Here is a 19,030-nt window from a genome sequence, read left to right on the forward strand (position 1 = left end):
ATAATATATACTTTGTAACGTACGGAGTATATCCTAAACTATTTACCTATCACAATTATATAGTTTGAAGATTCGAAGGAAGACAGAGATGGTTGACTAAATCGATCAATACAATGTTTTGATGTTTGTACCTATCCTGCCTGCCTACTAGTGCTATATATCTTCTTCCTTTCTACTCCCTACCGGCATCTAATCTACTGCATGTTTGTTTGTTTTGTGGAATATATATATATATAGTGGACGTACAGTTTATTGGTCCGCTGCATGCCATCAGTCCCCACCACCTCCGCCGTTCCGAACATTATAATTATAATAATATATAATATACCTTAGCCGGATTCCGGCAGCCGGCCATCTTTATGGCTCAACTTTATTCTCAGTGTTCACTCCCATAGTCCCATGCTTCTCAACTTCTCTGTACTTACACCTTCAGCCAAGTTACTCAAAATTCAAATAGTCAGTTTGATAATAACAAAGTTTTAAGTTTGTGAAAACGATTTATTAACTTTTATAATTCCATTTCAGTTGATTAATTATGGACAATTTTAATTGATTAGGGTAATAAGGTAAATTTTGTCTAAATTAAAATACATTTTTGAATAGTATTGTAAATTTTTGTATAAATAAAAACTTCTGTATGTACCAAGACTATATGGTCTAATGGTATTCTGGTTGGACTTCCATTTGGAAGGTTGTGAGTTTAAGCCTCAGTGGAGAGGCGTTGTTTCAGTAGGTTGAGAAAGTATATGAACAGATACTACAATGTAATAGGGCCATAACATTCCAAAAAAAAAAAAAAAAACTTTTGTACGTATACTGTCACTATATATATGCATCATCATTGCGGTCTTGCGGAATATTATATAAAGAAAATGTGATATCTACTCTCTAATAATATTATTACTTATTTTAAGAAAAAATGTATTTTAGTCCTTCAGTTATAGTGTTATGCTCACGGTACATACTTGGTCCATGTGTTATATGCGTAACCATCTTTAACTACTAAGTTAATGCACAAAGTGACGATATTAGTTTCTCGAAGACTTTTTCTGCTACAATTATCATTTAATAAAGTGGCGGATATGGTTCATCACGAACTAAACTCGCCACTTTAAACATAACTTGGGGGTTAAAGATCGTCACATATATCCACATGTATAATTGAAGTAAAAAAAAAATACAATTTTGCCTTTATTTTAATAATATTTTCATTTTATTTTTTAAATAGTAATATATTGAATCTGTTTTTAAGATTTATATTTAAATTTGAAAAATAAATTGATTTTAATATTACATTTTATTGCATTCATGGGCTGGGCTATTACTCTTGAAAATGTAGAAAAAGGCTGAGAATCTAAAACTGAATTGGGCCTAGTTCGGCAAGTTGGAAGCCAAAAATATGGTGAGCCCATAAATAAAATGTGAGAAACCCAGAGTTGCGGAGACACGTGTGTGTCTAATAGACCAGTCAACGACCGGACAACGACGAACAACTTTGTCGGATCAGATGGGCTGTAGAGACCGAGAAATCGGGTTTGGCATTTCAGATCGAAATTCATGTTGGGCCTTGCTTCAAATTAATAAACTATCTCTTATTCTTACAATTCTCTTTCCCTACCAATTTTATTAAAAGCTCTGATACCAATTATGTGGGCGAAATCTGTAGTAATCTATTGTCTTTATAATTCAAGATCTTTTTAGACCTCGCAGAGGTATGAGTTACTTAAATAATACTGTATTTATAAGTTTATTTATGAGCTTATTTATAGTTATAATTGCATCATTTGCCAGTATTATTATTATTCTTTCTATCATCTCTATATGAGTAAGAAGCAAATCTAAATTGTCCATTAGTTTATTTATGAATATAACTGAGCTATTTACGAGTATTATCAAGTCATTTATTTCTTTCATATACTCAACAAACAAATTTAAATCATACATCCTCAAAGTTTTGTTTATGTTCTCTCTATAACCATCACCAATCTTATTATAACATACCATTCAGAAAGATAAATTAAAACTATCAGTAGTTAAAAATAGATAAAAGCAGCAGAAATTATACCCTTGTTGCTAGGTCACTGGAATCCTCCTTCTGTCCTGCCACAAACTCCCTTTAACTCTCTGATTTGTCTGGGAAATTGGCTAGACTCCACGGGACTCAACAGACTCTTCCTAGTTCTAAGGATGTAATATCTCTGGGATTTTATCTGATTTTTAGCTAAGATAGCTTGTAACTATCTTCTTTCTTGGTATGTTTTTTTTCGAAAGAGCTCTGATACCAATTTTATTAAAAGCTCTGATACCAATTATGTTAAAAGCTCTGATACCAATTATGTGGGCGAAATCTGTAGTAATCTATTGTCTTTATAATTCAAGATCTTTTTAGACCTCGCAGAGGTAGAAGTTACTTAAATAATACTGTATTTATAAGTTTATTTATGAGCTTATTTATAGTTATAATTGCATCATTTGCCAGTATTATTATTATTATTTCTATCATCTCTATATGAGTAAGAAGCAAATCTAAATTGTCCATTAGTTCATTTATGAATATAACTGAGCTATTTACGAGTATTATCAAGTCATTTATTTCTTTCATATACTCAACAAACAAATTTAAATCATACATCCTCAAAGTTTTGTTTATGTTCTCTCTATAACCATCACCAATCTTATTATAACATACCATTCAGAAAGATAAATTAAAACTATCAGTAGTTAAAAATAGATAAAAGCAGCAGAAATTATACCCTTGTTGCTATGTCACCGGAATCCTCCTTCTGTCCTGCCACAAACTCCCTTTAACTCTCTGATTTGTCTGGGAAATTGGCTAGACTCCACGGGACTCAACAGACTCTTCCTAGTTCTAAGGATGTAATATCTCTGGGATTTTATCTGATTTTTAGCTAAGATAGCTTGTAACTATCTTCTTTCTTGGTATGTTTTTTTTCGAAAGGTTTTGGCTATAGAGAGAAAGAAAAGTTTAGCTGAGAGCCATGAGATACAAAGATGTTTTTCTTATTCTTTTTTCTGATACCTTCTTTATTACATAGAGGTTCTTTATATAGATAACCTCGAGGGTATTTTAGGAATCTACATTTTTACAGGTGTCTTAAAAACTACCGTAGTCTACAGGCTACATTTTATTTTTTCGGAAATTTTTCAAAAGTTGTACAGTTGTTTGTCTGCTTTCTTCTTTATGCGGTCCGTTTATTTTCTGCCAGACGTCCTTGATGATAAGATTCTTCATGCCGTCCATCTACTCTCTTCCAGCTGGCTTTTATGATAAGATTTCCTTTTGCTGATCAGGTTCTCTGGAGTCTTCTCTTTAATGGGCTGTTTCATCTTCAGAATGTCCTCTGTATTGGGCTTCTTTACTGGATCTTTATAATCTCTTCCATTGGGCCATGGGCCGTAATAAGTTCTTTATGGTTCTTTAGGCTTTGAGCCGTAATAATTTCTTTAATTTTGGGGCCGTAATAAGTTCTTTATGGTTCTTTAGGCTTTGAGCCGTAATAATTTCTTTAATTTTGGGCCATCAGAATTTTTTGCCCATAGTAATAATAGTATTGTAATAGTGGTACTGTAGCAATTTTGTAATATTTACATTTTCATAAATGGATTGGAATTTTCTCCTTTTGGTGTTATCTCTATTTTATTTATAAAATTTATGGATCTTCTTTTCATTTTAAAATTATATTATTCTATGGTTTTTGGAGAATGAGTATGTTTTAGATTTATTAGTCTATCATAAAATTCTTGTAGTATGGAGATATCATTATTCATATCAGCATATTTATTGTAATATAGTGTTATTATTTCTTCTACTTCTCCGCCTTTACTTTGACCAATTATAAATGTTCTTTGCTCTTTAATCATTTCTTCTATTTTTCCTTTAATTGTTAGTATTCCTAAAACTCTTTTTTCACATAGCCAACTTTGGAAATTTTCTAATTTACATGGTATTTTTTGATTTAGACTTTGGTTATTTCCTTGTATATTTGTTTTATCTCCAGTTTTAAACATTTGACAAATTATTATAGGTTTTCCTATTAAGTCTGTACTTGCATCAAATATCTGTACTCCATATATTCCTTTTCCCATAGTATTTATCATAGCTTGCATACTTTCTACAATTATTGATGGTAATTTACTTATAGATAATAAACGTTCATCTACAATGATTTTATCAAGAAAACCGTATTTAAATAATTTTAGTACTGTATCTGGATTGGCATCTTCTGTACATATATATCTTGGGTATCTTGTTTCTTTCATAAGTCTATATATTGTTTTACAAGATTGGTAATTATAATAGTTATCTATCATTTCATAAGTTTCTTGCAGTTCTTTAGGATATTTTAATTTGTCTGCTATGGTTATATTTTCTGGAAAGGTTACTAATCTTGAAAATTGTTTTATGGGAATTTTATCTTCAGGTGTTTTTAATCTTTTCAAATCTTCTAATGCTTCTTCTAATTTTCTATTATGGTAAAAGTTTCTGTTGTTTTTCTTTTTAATTCTTCAATTTGTGTTAAATTATCTACAGTTCTTTCTTTTAATTCTTTAATACTTTTAATAATATATTCTTCTATTTTATTCATGCTGGTCATACCTGCTCAAAAAATCAGCTAATATGTTCTTAGTTCCAGCTATAGTTTTAATATCAAAGCTATAATATTGAAAGAATGTTTGCCATTTTCTTCTCCTATTAAATTCTGGTAAAGGATCTATTTTATTCTTTATAAAATAAGCAACTTGTGTATTATCAGTTCTAACTACAAAATGTACAGATAATAAATGATAATGAAATTTCTTAATTCCATTCTTGACTGCTAACATTTCTTTTTCATTAATGTGATATTTTTCTTCATTTGGTTTCCAAGTTCCTGAAGCATATCCACATATCATAGGTTTTTTTTTATCAATATCTATTTTACTGAATGCTATTAATACTGCTCCCCATCCTATGTCACTAGCATCTGTAAATAGTTCTAATTGATCATCTTCTTTAGGTAATCTTAGTTTAGGTAAATCTTTTACTTTATCTTTTAATTTTTTTATGGCTAATGTATGTTCTTCTGTCCATTCAAATTTTTTCTGTTTTTTAATTAACTCTTGTAAAGGTTTTCGCAATATTGGTAAATCTTTTATATAATCTGAAGCATAGTTTACTATTCCTAAGAATTGTTGTACTTCCTTTTTTTGTTTCTAATTTTTCTTTAAAATTCTTTATTTTAGTAATAATATGATCTTGTAGTTGTAATCCAAGTTCATTTATTATATATCCTAGGTATTCTATTTCATTTTTAAATATTTCAGATTTCTTTTCGGATAATAATATACCGTGTTTTCTAATTGTCTCTATGAATATATCTAAATGATTAACATGTCTTTCTAAGTCATCACTAAATATTAACAATTTCAGAATTCATTTAAATTTCTAAAAACTTCATCCATTCGTCTTTGATATTGTTGGGGTGAGTTCTTTAATCCAAAAGGTAGTACTTTACATTCATATTGTCCTTGGGGTGTGCTAAATGATGTTAATGATTGTGATTCTTTTGTTAATTTTATTTGCCAAAATCCACTTTTACAATCAAATTTACTAAACCACTTTTTTCCTGATAGTCTATTTATTAAATTTCTTTTATAAGGTAAAAAATATCCATCAAATATTATTTTCTTATTTAGTTCTCTATAATCTATTACCATTCTAGCTTTTCCTCTTTTTATTTCACTATGTTTTCTTACTAAAAATGTTGGGCTACTATGTGGACTTGTGCTTTTACTAATAATTCCTAATTCTAATAACTCTTTCAACTGTATTTCAAATTCCTTTTGATCTATAGGACTATATCTAATAGGTTTACATCTTACTATATCATTTGGGTCTTTTAATTTTATTTCAGCATATATTTTATCTTTATCCCATAAGGCTATTGGATTTTCTCCAAAATTTATTTTTAATTTGTTCAAGTAACTTTGTTTTAAAAGTTCTAAATTTTTATCTTTATTTGATTTTAGAAAATATATCTCTGTTGAACATATAGGTAGTATTCTTTTTTAATATTATCCATTTTCCACATGGTGTTAATAGACTTATATCATCTTTTCTAATTATTTGTGTCTTAAAATAATCTAAGAAATTATTTCCTAACGTTGTTTTAAATTATCTTCTTGGTATATAACTGGTATTTTAAATATTAATTTTCCTAATTTTATTCTAACATTTTCAGCTATTATATCTAATTCTTTCATTTTTTTCATTAAATCCTACAACTCTTATCCTGTGGTCTTTCGATTTTTTCCATTTATGCATTATAAATACATCTTTTTTGGCTAAGCATATATCTGCTCCACTATCTATAAATATTTTTCTTGTTATCATTTTATTATTACTATGTTCTACTTTTGCTTCTATTTATATTGCTACCATTCTAGATCTCTTAGTAATTCTTCTTCCATGTTTTGGTAGTACATTTCTATAATTTTATCTTTTAAATCTTTTCCTAATATGTGTTCTAATAATATTTCTAGTCTATTTAAAGTCATCATATATTCTACAAAATTTCTATCAGATTTTTGTAATACTAAGTATCCTCTATTCATTTAATCTGAACTATTGCTTGTATCATATTCTGTTTCAATATATCCTACATATTCTTCATCATTATCCTCTAATTCAGTTTCACTAATATAAAATTCTTCATAATTGTTTATTTGATCTTCTTTTATTTGTTCTAAACTCATAATGAAATTTTCAGTATCAATATATTTTACTTTCTTTTGTTTTAATTTAGGGCATTTATTGGCATAATGTCCTTTTTCATTACAATTCCAACATCTACATTCATATGGCTTTTTATTATCTTCTATTGGTCTAGCATATCTTTTTCTTCTTCTAAATTTTCTTTTCTTTTTAAATCTTTTCCTAATTTCAGGTGTATTTTTATATACTAAACTTTCTTCTAAGTTGAATTTTGCACTATAGAAAAATTTACTAAAACTTATAGTATATTCAGGTAATTTACTAATTTTACAACATCTCATGTTTTTTTTTTTTTTTTTTTTTTGAATGCCCATCTCATGTTATTTAAGTTTGTTATTATTTCCATTTTTCTTTCAGCTAATACTGTTGTTTCTGATACTAACCATCTTTCTCCTAAAAATTCTCTTCTTAATAAGGTTTCAAATATTCCTAATAAATGTTTCCAATGCTAAATTTAGTATTTCTGTCTGTAAATTTCCTACGGATTGTACCCAATATCCTATCTTTCCTATTAATGTTTTAGATATTAATTCATATATATATATTCTATCATTAGTTTTATTAGAATTCATTAATGCAATATACATTCCTAGATTCCAATATGTTATTCTTCTATCTATTTCTTTCTTGTTCATCGTATACATTATCTAGATCCAAAAAATATCCATTATAGTTAACTCCTTGTGACATTGATCCTATAAATTCTTTAAATTCTTCATGTTGTCCTATAGGTATATGTTTTGGCATTCTATTATTATTATTATGTTTTCCTATCATCATTTCTTCTTCTGGGTAATCATTTGTATCTTCATTTACTATATTATCAGTTTCGTCTTCAGTTATTCTAGTTGGTTGATCACATTCTTCTTCTATATCACTTGGTTCTTCTTCTATAATAGCATTTACGTCTTTTATCTTGTCTAAAGCTTTGATTATTTGTTCATTTTCTCTTATAAGGTTTATTTTTTCTTCACCATCTAAGTCTTCTATATAATTTATTTTAGCTTCTATTTCTATCTTACTGTTTGTTTCGCTATCTTCTGAACTGTTGCCGCTAGTTTCTTTTTCTTCTCTTTTCTTTAGTTTTTTTGTTAATTTTCTTACTTCTTTCCTTAATTCTTCTATTTCCTTCTTCATTTGTTTATTTTCTGATTTTATTGATTTTAACTGTATTTTAGTATCTTTGTATGATTTTTTATATTTTTTATATTTATTATACCATTCTTCATTTGTATTTTCCAATAATTTCTCATTTTCTTGTTTTAATTTTTCCATTTCTTGTTGTTGGTCCTGATATAATGTTATTATTTCTGATAAACTAATATGTGAAGATATTTCATTTTTATTTTCGTTTATTTTTAAGTCTTTGGATTTTTCTTTAATGGTTTCATACTTAGCTTTTTCTTTTTCTGTTATCTCTTTTCCATGATTTCTAAGAAAAGTTATAACACTATGTTCTTTAGACATTTTCTTAAAATTTTCCTTGTTTCTTTAATTCTCTTAGTTTTTCTAATGTTTGTTCTACAGGTTTTGGTAAATTTGGTTTCATTTTACTTATATCCATCATCATTGGTTCTATTCCTCTTTTCCAAGCATTTATAGGTACTATTTCTGTTTCTATTTTATCTTCCTTTTATATAAAATTGGTTTCTCCTTGTGTTATAGTTTTACTTTTTAATATCTCTTCTTGTATTGTCTTGTTATCTTTTATTATTAAATTTAATTTCTCTATTATTATTGTTAAAGTGGGTATTTCTGAACTATTACATATATTTTTAATTTCTTCTTTTATGATTTCTTTTATCTGTATTTCTGAATTCCTCCATGCATTTGTGATTTCTTCCTTTATAATTTCTCTAATTTCATTTCTAACTATGTTTCTAATTTCTTGTATTCTTATATCATTGGGATTCATTTTTATATATTCTTTTTCTCCAATTATTTTCTAAATAAATCCATTCTTTAGTTGTACATTCGGTGCTTATTTTTCTTAACCTTTTAAGTTCATTTTCCAATCTAGTTTGTGTTTCTTTATATTCATAATATTTTAATTGCGATATTATTACTTCGGTTTCTATCTTATGTGTAAGTACTCTTATTTGCTTTTCTTTATCTTTTATTTCTTTTTCTAGATTCATATTCTTCTAATATATCTTTCTTTATTCTGGTCTTTGATTTTTATTCCTTCTCTATTAATTTTATATTCTATTGTATTTAAGAAATCAGATCCTAAAAATAATTCATAAAAACTATCATATTCTAAAACTCCTATTTTTATATTGTATTCTAAATCTTGTATCATAAATTTCAGATCTATGGCTTTTGTGATAATAATATTTCTATCATTTCCTGGGTGACTACATACATATGGTGTTATTATTTCACAGTCATCTTCATTTATTTTACTTTTATGTATAAAGCTTCTTAAGTTTCCTGGTGATATTGTTATTATTATCTCAGAGGATATTATTTTATTGAATATTACTCCTTTTAGTTTTATTTCATCATTTATTACTAGATTTGTTAAATCTAAATTTTTAGATACACACCTTTGCAGGCTTATTTCTGGTAATCTTTTAAAAGATAATCTATTTCCCTCTATTATTGGTATCATCTTTCTTTCATTTTCTAACTCTTCTTTTCCAAAATCTATATATATTTCTTCTGGTAATGTTATTTTAACATTTTCTAAGTTTGGTAATGTTTCTACAATTTCATCATATAATTTCGGTATCATAATATTACTATCATTTTTCTTTAGGATATGGTGTTTTCCAGTTAATGCATAGACTATTTTGGTTTCAATGCTCATCACTTTAGATTTTTTAGGCATGTTAATACCATGTAACTTAAAATATAATGTTAATGCTAACTCTTTATTTCCATCTTCTATACATATACTGAAATCTGGATGTACAGTAAATTTTATCTTCTGATATGTCAAATTTCCTCTTACCATTATTATTAAAGAATCTTTTATATTTGTCCTAATTCTATCATCTTTAAGGTATAGTTCTATTGGTGTATCTATTTGTTTTTTAAAATGTGCTTTTATTGTAAATTCTATTGCTCCAAAATAAATATTTCATAGTATATAGGATAAACTGGTGTTGAATATCTGTAAGATTCTCCTATTTCATAATTTATGTGTGCATGTTGTTGATGAAATTCTGCTTCAAAATTTTTAATATGTTTTGATTGAGATACTAATTCTATCATTTCTTCAATTAAATTCCCTAAATGATCTTCTTCAAAATTTATTTCTAATTGTTCATTTACTTTTTCTAATACAAATTTTTCTTGAAATACAAAAAATTTAAAATATTTGATGATTTGCTTAACTAAGTCTGGATAAGGAAATTTCTTAAGTAGATAATAAACTTTTTCATTATAATTTGGGATATTTATTCTGTATTTGATATATTCTCTATCTAATGGGTTTTCTAAGTAATATATAGTAAATATGTTTCCAATTTTTCTTTTAACTTCAAATTTCTTATTGTCTTCCATTATCACCTCCTTTCCATCATTATCCTCTAATTCAGTTTCACTAATATAAAATTCTTTATAATTGTTTATTTGATCTTCTTTTATTTGTTCTAAACTCATAATGAAATCTTCAGTATCAATATATTTTACTTTCTTTTGTTTTAATTTAGGGCATTTATTGGCATAATGTCCTTTTTCATTACAATTCCAACATCTACATTCATATGGCTTTTTATTATCTTCACCCGGAAAATGACTTCTGATTTCTGAGTTTTCAATGTTTGGATGTAATAAAAAAATACAATCAACGGAAAACATTTTCCGGTTGACTGGGAAAAATGAAGCCATTTTGGTGGAAAATGACTTCCGCCAAAATTTGGGAGAAGTCATTTTTCAACAAAATGTTTAAACTATTTTTCAGTTCTTGATTATATGATTACACATATCTTAAAGAAGGCTGGGTATTTATATGAGTTTATACCAACTACCTTCCCCACTACTACCACAATAATGAGAGCAAAGAAAGGAGAGGCCGCGCACATACCAACCACTACGTAGCTCGAATTTCTCCTGTCCACAAGAATGTTTCAGGGGCTTTGCTTCAAATTAATAAACTATCTCTTATTCTTACAATTCTCTTTTCCTCTTTTCATTCTTCAATTTATACAATCATACTCCCCAGGCCCCAGCCAGATTAATCTCAAGGTCCTCTCTCTCTCTCTATACACTCATATATATATATATATATATATATATATATATATATATATATATATTGTTCTTTTCTGGGTTTGCTGTTGCATTACCTACATTTTGTGCATAATCTTGTCTGTGATGGTGATATTGTTGAGAAACAGGATTCTTTAATCATATGTTTCCCTAGATTTATGATGATGTTTTCCTCCCTTTCAATGACACAAGAATTTGCTCATATTTCTATAGTAGTGTGTAAATAGGACTTGTGACCCTAGCCGGCCGACAAAGGATCACAACGAGATAAACAATCCTAAATTGTTCAACAGTCAACAATCTGACCAATTTTGCTAGATTTGCGACCCGAAACGGGATTCTTGAATCATATATTTAGTTGTTTTGATATCAATCTGGTTGTCTGTTTTGATTTTGTCCAGTTATTTAAAGAAAATGGCAGAAGGTGATGATATTCAGCCACTTGTGTGTGATAATGGAACTGGAATGGTGAAGGTACCAATTAAATTAAATTAAATTGTTTACTTTTGTTTGAGAGTTTGAAGCAAAGATCTGATTAAAATATGGGTTTATTGTGATTGTGATGATATTATATATACATACATTTGGTTTATTATTTATGATATGTAGGCGGGATTTGCTGGAGATGATGCTCCAAGGGCTGTGTTTCCGAGCATTGTTGGGCGGCCTCGTCACACGGGTGTGATGGTTGGTATGGGGCAGAAAGATGCGTATGTCGGGGACGAAGCGCAATCCAAGCGTGGTATCCTATCTCTCAAGTATCCGATTGAGCACGGTATCGTGAACAATTGGGATGACATGGAGAAAATCTGGCATCACACGTTTTATAACGAGCTCCGTGTGGCTCCAGAAGAGCACCCCATTCTGCTCACCGAAGCGCCTCTTAACCCTAAGGCTAACCGTGAGAAGATGACCCAAATCATGTTCGAGACGTTCAATGCCCCTGCAATGTATGTCGCCATCCAGGCTGTTCTTTCCCTTTATGCCAGCGGTCGTACAACCGGTGAGCCAGCCCTCTTTCCGTTTTCACTTATTGTCTCATCTTGAAAGTTTACAAAGGTTCTATTAGAATTGCGTTTATTGATTCGATTATGATTATATGTATAGGTATTGTCTTGGACTCGGGAGATGGTGTGAGTCACACTGTCCCGATCTATGAAGGATACGCTCTCCCACACGCTATCCTTCGTCTCAATTTAGCTGGTCGGGACCTCACCGATTACCTGATGAAAATCTTAACCGAGCGTGGCTACTCGTTCACGACCTCAGCAGAGCGAGAAATCGTGAGGGACATGAAGGAGAAGCTCTCGTACATTGCACTCGACTATGAACAGGAACTGGAGTCATCCAAGACCAGTTCTTCAGTCGAGAAGCCCTACGAGCTACCTGATGGGCAAGTGCTGACTATAGGCGGAGAGCGTTTCCGCTGCCCGGAAGTCCTTTTCCAGCCTTCGATGATCGGGATGGAAGCTGCTGGCATTCACGAGACCACATACAACTCGATCATGAAGTGCGACGTGGACATCAGGAAGGATTTGTATGGCAACATTGTCCTCAGTGGCGGCACCACCATGTTCACCGGGATCGCTGACAGGATGAGCAAGGAAATCACTGCACTGGCACCGAGCAGCATGAAGATTAAGGTTGTCGCCCCGCCTGAGAGGAAGTACAGCGTCTGGATTGGAGGCTCCATTTTAGCGTCCCTCAGTACTTTCCAGCAGGCGAGTTTTCTCATAATATATTGCATTATTACAAGTACATATCTTCATTTTTACATTCTCATAAGACATGGTAAGTACTAAACAAACAATTTTAATGTTGGATTGCAGATGTGGATTGCAAAGGCAGAGTATGATGAGTCTGGTCCTTCCATTGTGCACAGGAAATGCTTCTAATTCTTCTTCACAATTTGGGTTCCAGCAATAACTACTACAAATTTATTTATTTATTTATTTATTTATTTTTGGGAATTTTTCTTTCTGTTTTTTGTCAATTTTTCTTCACAACATTTTCTTCCTGTTCTCCATTTCAGTTGTAGAATGGAAGACAGTTTAATGTTGTGTTTCATAATAAGGGAATAAATGCAACTTTTCTTTTCTTCAATTCCTCTGTGGTGTTTAATTTTTTATTGCAATTTTAAGATGGTAATTAAGAAAATAATTAATTATTAATTGCACCAAAATCATTTTCCAGTTTCCACTTTTGGAAAAATTTCTGCAATACAAAAAGATAAAAAGAGAAAAGTGAAAGAAATAAAACTAGATTATCTAAAAATTAATATCTCTTTATCACTTTCTTATAAGTCTTTATTAATCTCCCTCATTAAAGAAAACTAGATTAGGACTCATGAGATAAAAAGATGTACAAAATTCTCATAGTTGTTTTGCCAAAAAAATTTCATTGAAGATGATGTATCAATTTAGTAACATATTTGAAATTTTTAAGCATTATACATTTACCATATAAATCTCCGAGATAAAATTTCAAAAATTATGCATGAATGAAAGTACATCCACTTAGTAATATATACTTAAGATTACATCAAATTGTTATGATGGAGATGCATTGTATCAAGCAATCAAAATGAAGCAAATAACACATTGGCATGAATGAAAGTGCCTAAAAGATTAAACATCCACTTAGTAATTTATTTCTGTAAAGTCATTTAACACATTGGCATAAGTTGCTACCCAATGATTATAAATGAACAGAAAAAAAAAAAAAAAAAAAAAAAAAACAAAAAAAAAACTCACATTTAATCTCTTGACTATTGTACATGTATCAAATTTGGTCCTTGATTATTAATATTTTTAATTTAGGTGCATAACTATGTAATTTGTATCACATTTAGTCCTTGACTCTTAATATTTTTAAATTAGGTGCATGACTATGTTATTTGTATCACATCTAGTCCTGTCGTTCAAATTCTGGGCAAGTTTCTGGACAACTATTGTCGGAATTTCAACGAGAAAAATAATATGTTCTAATTAAAAGGGTATTTTCGGCCAATTACTGTCGAAAAATTATTTTCCTCGTTGAAATTTAGGCAATAGTTGGTCAAAAAATTGGACAACATGACCAAATTTGATACAAATTACATAGTCATGCACCTAATTTAAAAATATTAATAGTCAATGACCAAATATGATACAAATTATATAGTCATGTATGTACCTAATTTGAAAATATTAATAGTTAACGACCAAATTTGATACATGTATAATAGTCGGGATGGTATGTAAGTGAAATGTTTTTAATTGAAAATGAGAACAAGGGCGAACATCTGCATGAAAAAATTATTGTGCAGTACAAATGACAGATCCACATAAACAAATTCAAAATTTCCCTGCCCCACAGTGACTCCGTCCACATATATATATATATATATATATATATATATATATATATATATATATATATATATATATATATATATATAATGCATGCATGCATATGAAAAGCTTACTAAACCATGCATGTATATTAAAGCCGAATGGTCATACTATGTGGATTTCAAATTGCATATGAAGTCGAAAAGTGGATGTAGAAGTACTTTAATTTGCTGACAACTGTTCGACTTCAACATTATATTGGGGATGAATTCTCTGAATTTCTAAATCTTTTGTATATTTATTAAGATTTTTCATAAAGTCAATTTAATATATATTCTTTTCCCTCATGAAATTCTTTTAAAACAAAAACGTATTTTCTAAATAAAATAAATAAATTTTAATAAAATTTCATTTAAAATTTAAAACAATATTTTAACTTTACAAATCTTATAATATTATTATATTTAACTTAATAACATATTTAAAAAAGGAAAAATAAAACTTTTTTCCCAGAGTTATATACTTATAATACTTTTTTTCCTTAAATTATTCAAGTTGTTGTTTTTCCCTCGAAATATTAAATGGACACATTTACCTTTAAAATAAATATTTTATTTATTTTTCTTCTCCAACAAATTATGACCACGATTTGATTCAAATCGAATAGACATTATAGCAACCAAACCAAAATATTTCAATTACAATTTAAAGGTGAAACCCGATATTTAGAGTTTATTAAAATCGCGAACCAGAATGACCGATTCATGTTCCGAACTGGAAAAAAAATAAAATACATTTATTGTTCAATTTAGACTATTTTAAAATAAAAAATAAAATTTTATAATAAAGACGGTTCAAAATCGTGAATCGAATCTGAAACCACCGGTTTACGGTTCAGGATTCAGCTTTTTCGATTCATAATTTTAATAAACTGAAATTCAAATATTGGGTTCTGATCTGAATCATAACCATAAACTTTCAATTCAATTGCTATAGTACAGTGTCCGGTTCAGTTCGAACCGAACCATGGTCATCCCTACGTATACACAATAATTTATTGGAAAAAAAATAAATAAAATGTTTACTTTAAAGGATAAATGTCAATTTAATATATCAGGTGGGAAAACTGTCACCTTTAGAATAATTGAGGGAGCTAATGTACTTACATAAATAATTCAGGGGAGAAAATGCTATAAATATATAACCTTCAGGGGAAAAAAGTGTAATTTTTCCTTTAAAAAACATACGTAAATAAATATGGAACGCAAACTTTACCAGATTTTGAAGATTTACGCAAATATAATAGACGGGATTATGCTTTAAATTCCATATTACAAGAATTTAATGACGTTCTTTTTCACTTTGCATTCAATAATCTGCAACGAACAAAATGGATGTATAGTATGAACTGCTGAATTGTTGTAATGTTGTGTCAATCTTTATTTTAAAACTGAGAAAAATCATTCAATTCATCATCAGTTAACGGGCACAGGATAATGGAGCTGCTCAGCCCGTCGCCAACTTCTGGGTTGCCTCTGGCGAGCTTCCGGCGTGGGTTTTACCGGACTGTTCATATGGAAATGAAGACATCCCGGCGATCATCGCCGGAGGAAGCTAACAATAATAAGGTGTACGTGGCAGTGGGGAAGAAATCATTCGAAAAGGCTGTTGTTTTGCTTCAGTGGGCTTGTAGGACCTTTGGGAACTCTGAGATTTGTATTCTTCATGTTCATCAACCTTCTTCTTGGATTCCCACTCCCGGTGACTCTCTCTCTCTCTCCCTCTTTTTCTCTCAATTCAACACATTCACAGAATTCATTAAAGTTTTGATCTTTGGTATTCTTGGGCAAGTTTGTAAAATGGGTTTCTGGTAAAGAGAGCAGAATTGTGTAGTTCTCAGAAAGCACAAGTTTTTTGCTTATTCAGTTCTGAGATAGGTTGAGTGCCCCTTCTAGCTAGTAATTAACATGTCTATTCAATTGCACAATTGCATACATTTATGGCTTTATTTTAAGATAAAGTTTGCACATTTGGAGAACTGGAAAAGATTGTATAGTAGATTTTGAGGTAAATTATAGAAAGAAAAGGGATATCCATAACCAGTAGTTCATTTATATTGCTCAACGACATTCAATTCATTTAATTCTTTCTCCAGTGGGAAGACTACCTGCCAGTAAAGCCAATGTAGAAGTGGTATCTGCATTTAGAAATGAGGAGAGGGAAGTGATGAGGAAACGTCTATATAATTACTTAAATGTATGCAGCCAATTTAAGGTAAACAATCTTTCCTCTAATCTTCTTGGGTGTAATTTAGTGTATAAATAGTTTGATGAAAGTGGCTCAACCGCAGTCACTATCTGAAGGTGTGCACTGAGTAAACTCCACCTTGTAACCTTAATCGGCAAAGGATCACAAGGAGATAAACCAGGCTAGGTTGCCTATAACTAATGACTCAAACCAGGCTAACTGGCTAAACAGCAGCCACTACCTGATGGTGTGAACACTGGGTAAACCATGTCTTATGACCCTAGCCTAGCCGGTAAAGGATCACAAGAAAGTAAACTAAACTAGGTTGCATATAGCTGACTGGCTCAAACCAAGAAGGCCAAAAGGTCGTGGCCCGCTGGGAGTTGAACTTGTAACGTGTGGTTACCAAGTTAACAGTATGACTAACTTGGCTGGGGTTGCCCCGGTGTTATCAGTGTCAAAACTAGCTATTATGTATTTCAAAGTCTTTGTGTTTAATTGGTCCTTATTGAATGGCTATCTTCCTTGTTCCAATATAGTATTCAAATGGCATGCAGGTTAAAACGAGCACTATTACAACTGAAGCTGGTGAAGTTCAAAAGGGGATTGTGGATTTAGTAAAAGAGCATAACATTAGGAAGCTTGTGATTGGAGCTATTCCTGAGTGAGTGCCTTAGTTTTTTCCAGAATTCGTCTTTAGACATGGAGTTTTCATTTCATTTCCTGTAGTGATGTTAATAATTGTATACAGTAGCATGAAGGCGAAAAAGAGGTCTCGAAAAGCAAGTTATGTTGCCAGAAATGCTCCGCTGTTCAGCGAGATACTGTTTGTGTACAAAGGGAAACTGGTTTTCACCCGAAAGAGTTGCCAATTTCCAAAATCTGCTGCAGAAGCTCAATCTCAATTCTCCTGCAACAATGAGGCTGTTTTCGTTCCAAAATCCCCGGGGTCAACCTCTGTTAATCACCGGAAGAGTCATGGGCGAGGTGAAGGAGCGTACTTAAATGGGGCCATTGATGAGTTCACAAAAGATTCAAGCGAGTTAGTGGAGTTTTCATTTTCGGATTTGCAGATAGCCACTTGCAACTTTTCAGAGAGCTTCAAGATTGGGGAGAGTGGATATGGTGCTGTCTATAAAGGGGAATTGTTAGATAGGACTGTTGTGATAAAGAAACTGCATACACATAATCTGCAATGGCAATCCGAGTTTCTCCAACAGGTTGAAGTTACATTTTACCTAAATTATCATAAACTAACTAACATGTTTGTGAAATAAAGTTGGATTACCTTAAACTTCCTTTCTTGATATCCAGGTTGAAGTTCTTGGCAAACTACATCACCACCATCTGGTAACTTTACTAGGCATATGTCCTGAATCCTGGTCCCTTATTTCTGAGTATTTACCCGGTGGGAACCTCCACGACCGCCTTTTCCCTAGGACTAATATTCGTCGCTTCTTAAGTTGGAAAACGAGAACCAAAATTGTTGCAGACATTGCTAAAGGACTGCTGTTTCTGCACTCTGAAAAGATTGTGCATGGCAATTTGAAGCCTGAAAATATTCTTATTGGTCCTGACAACACCTGCAAGATTTGTGATTTCGGGATTTATAGGCTGGTTATGCCACAGACCCTGCGTTGCCCAAGTTTTGCCCGTCTTACTGAACCAAAGGGTGTTTTTAGCTATACAGATCCAGAGTTTCTTGCGACGGGGAATCTGACACCCAAGTCAGACATTTATTCCTTTGGATTGGTCATACTTGAGATTCTCACCCGAAGAGCCTTGCCAGGACTATCAAGTGAAGTACATAGAGCACTCGTGTCTGGAAATTTGGAATCCGTTTTGGATTCATCTGCTGGAGAATGGCCTGCATTTGTAGCTAGGAAGTTGGCACACCTTGGGATAAATTGCTGTGAACTAAACAGCAGAGATAGGCCTGAACTAACCCCGAGTATTGTAAACGAGCTCGAGAGCTTTAATTAGTTCATGTTAAACCGATACATGTTTAATGGTGAGCCGGGCTGATTAAGTGAGAGGCATAGTTGCATCAAGAATCAAGCGGCCATGGTCCCCTCACATTGAAGTTTTCTTGAACCCTTTTTTTCTCTGGTATTAATTGCAGCATAAGTGAATAGCTGTGCATTCATAACCTAAGAAGAATTTTCTTGTTTTGAATTTTCTTTGAAAGATAAGAAACTGGGCACAATCTGGGCTGTTGGATCTCATTAATGGTGGGGATTGGGGAACCATGATTGTGATACTAGAAGTTGGTGGCACAAAATTTATGACAGGTTTCAAAACATTTAGTGCAGATGATGAATCTAATGCCCCAACTCTCCCACCTGCATTTTGCATTCACTACTCCCAACTCCAAAGTTAGTTAGCAGTTAGAGTAGATATAATGGATTCTTCTTTTGGTACACCTAGTTGCTCATGTACCCTTTGCCAAGTTACTTAA

At 31.0% G+C, this 19,030-nt stretch overlaps 2 protein-coding genes across 2 annotated transcripts; both read left to right on the forward strand.

The window, feature by feature from the left end:
- The first annotated feature begins 10,879 nt into the window (after nt 1-10,879).
- On the forward strand, nt 10,880-13,096 carry LOC109193061 (actin-like). The gene is made up of 5 exons (XM_019343854.1): nt 10,880-10,969; nt 11,395-11,467; nt 11,603-11,996; nt 12,101-12,714; nt 12,823-13,096. Exons 2-5 carry the CDS (start codon nt 11,408-11,410, stop codon nt 12,886-12,888), a joined length of 1,134 nt encoding a protein of 377 aa, XP_019199399.1. The 5' UTR covers nt 10,880-10,969; nt 11,395-11,407; the 3' UTR covers nt 12,889-13,096.
- A 2,726-nt stretch (nt 13,097-15,822) lies between these two features.
- Nucleotides 15,823-18,555, forward strand: LOC109192883 (U-box domain-containing protein 33-like). Its single transcript, XM_019343590.1, has 5 exons — nt 15,823-16,086; nt 16,481-16,599; nt 17,130-17,236; nt 17,324-17,792; nt 17,887-18,555. Exons 1-5 carry the CDS (start codon nt 15,900-15,902, stop codon nt 18,553-18,555), a joined length of 1,551 nt encoding a protein of 516 aa, XP_019199135.1. The 5' UTR covers nt 15,823-15,899.
- The last annotated feature ends 475 nt before the right edge of the window (nt 18,556-19,030 follow it).

Source organism: Ipomoea nil, unplaced genomic scaffold (genome assembly GCF_001879475.1).
Source record: "Ipomoea nil cultivar Tokyo-kokei standard unplaced genomic scaffold, Asagao_1.1 scaffold1834, whole genome shotgun sequence".
Taxonomy (NCBI): Eukaryota; Viridiplantae; Streptophyta; class Magnoliopsida; order Solanales; family Convolvulaceae; genus Ipomoea; species Ipomoea nil.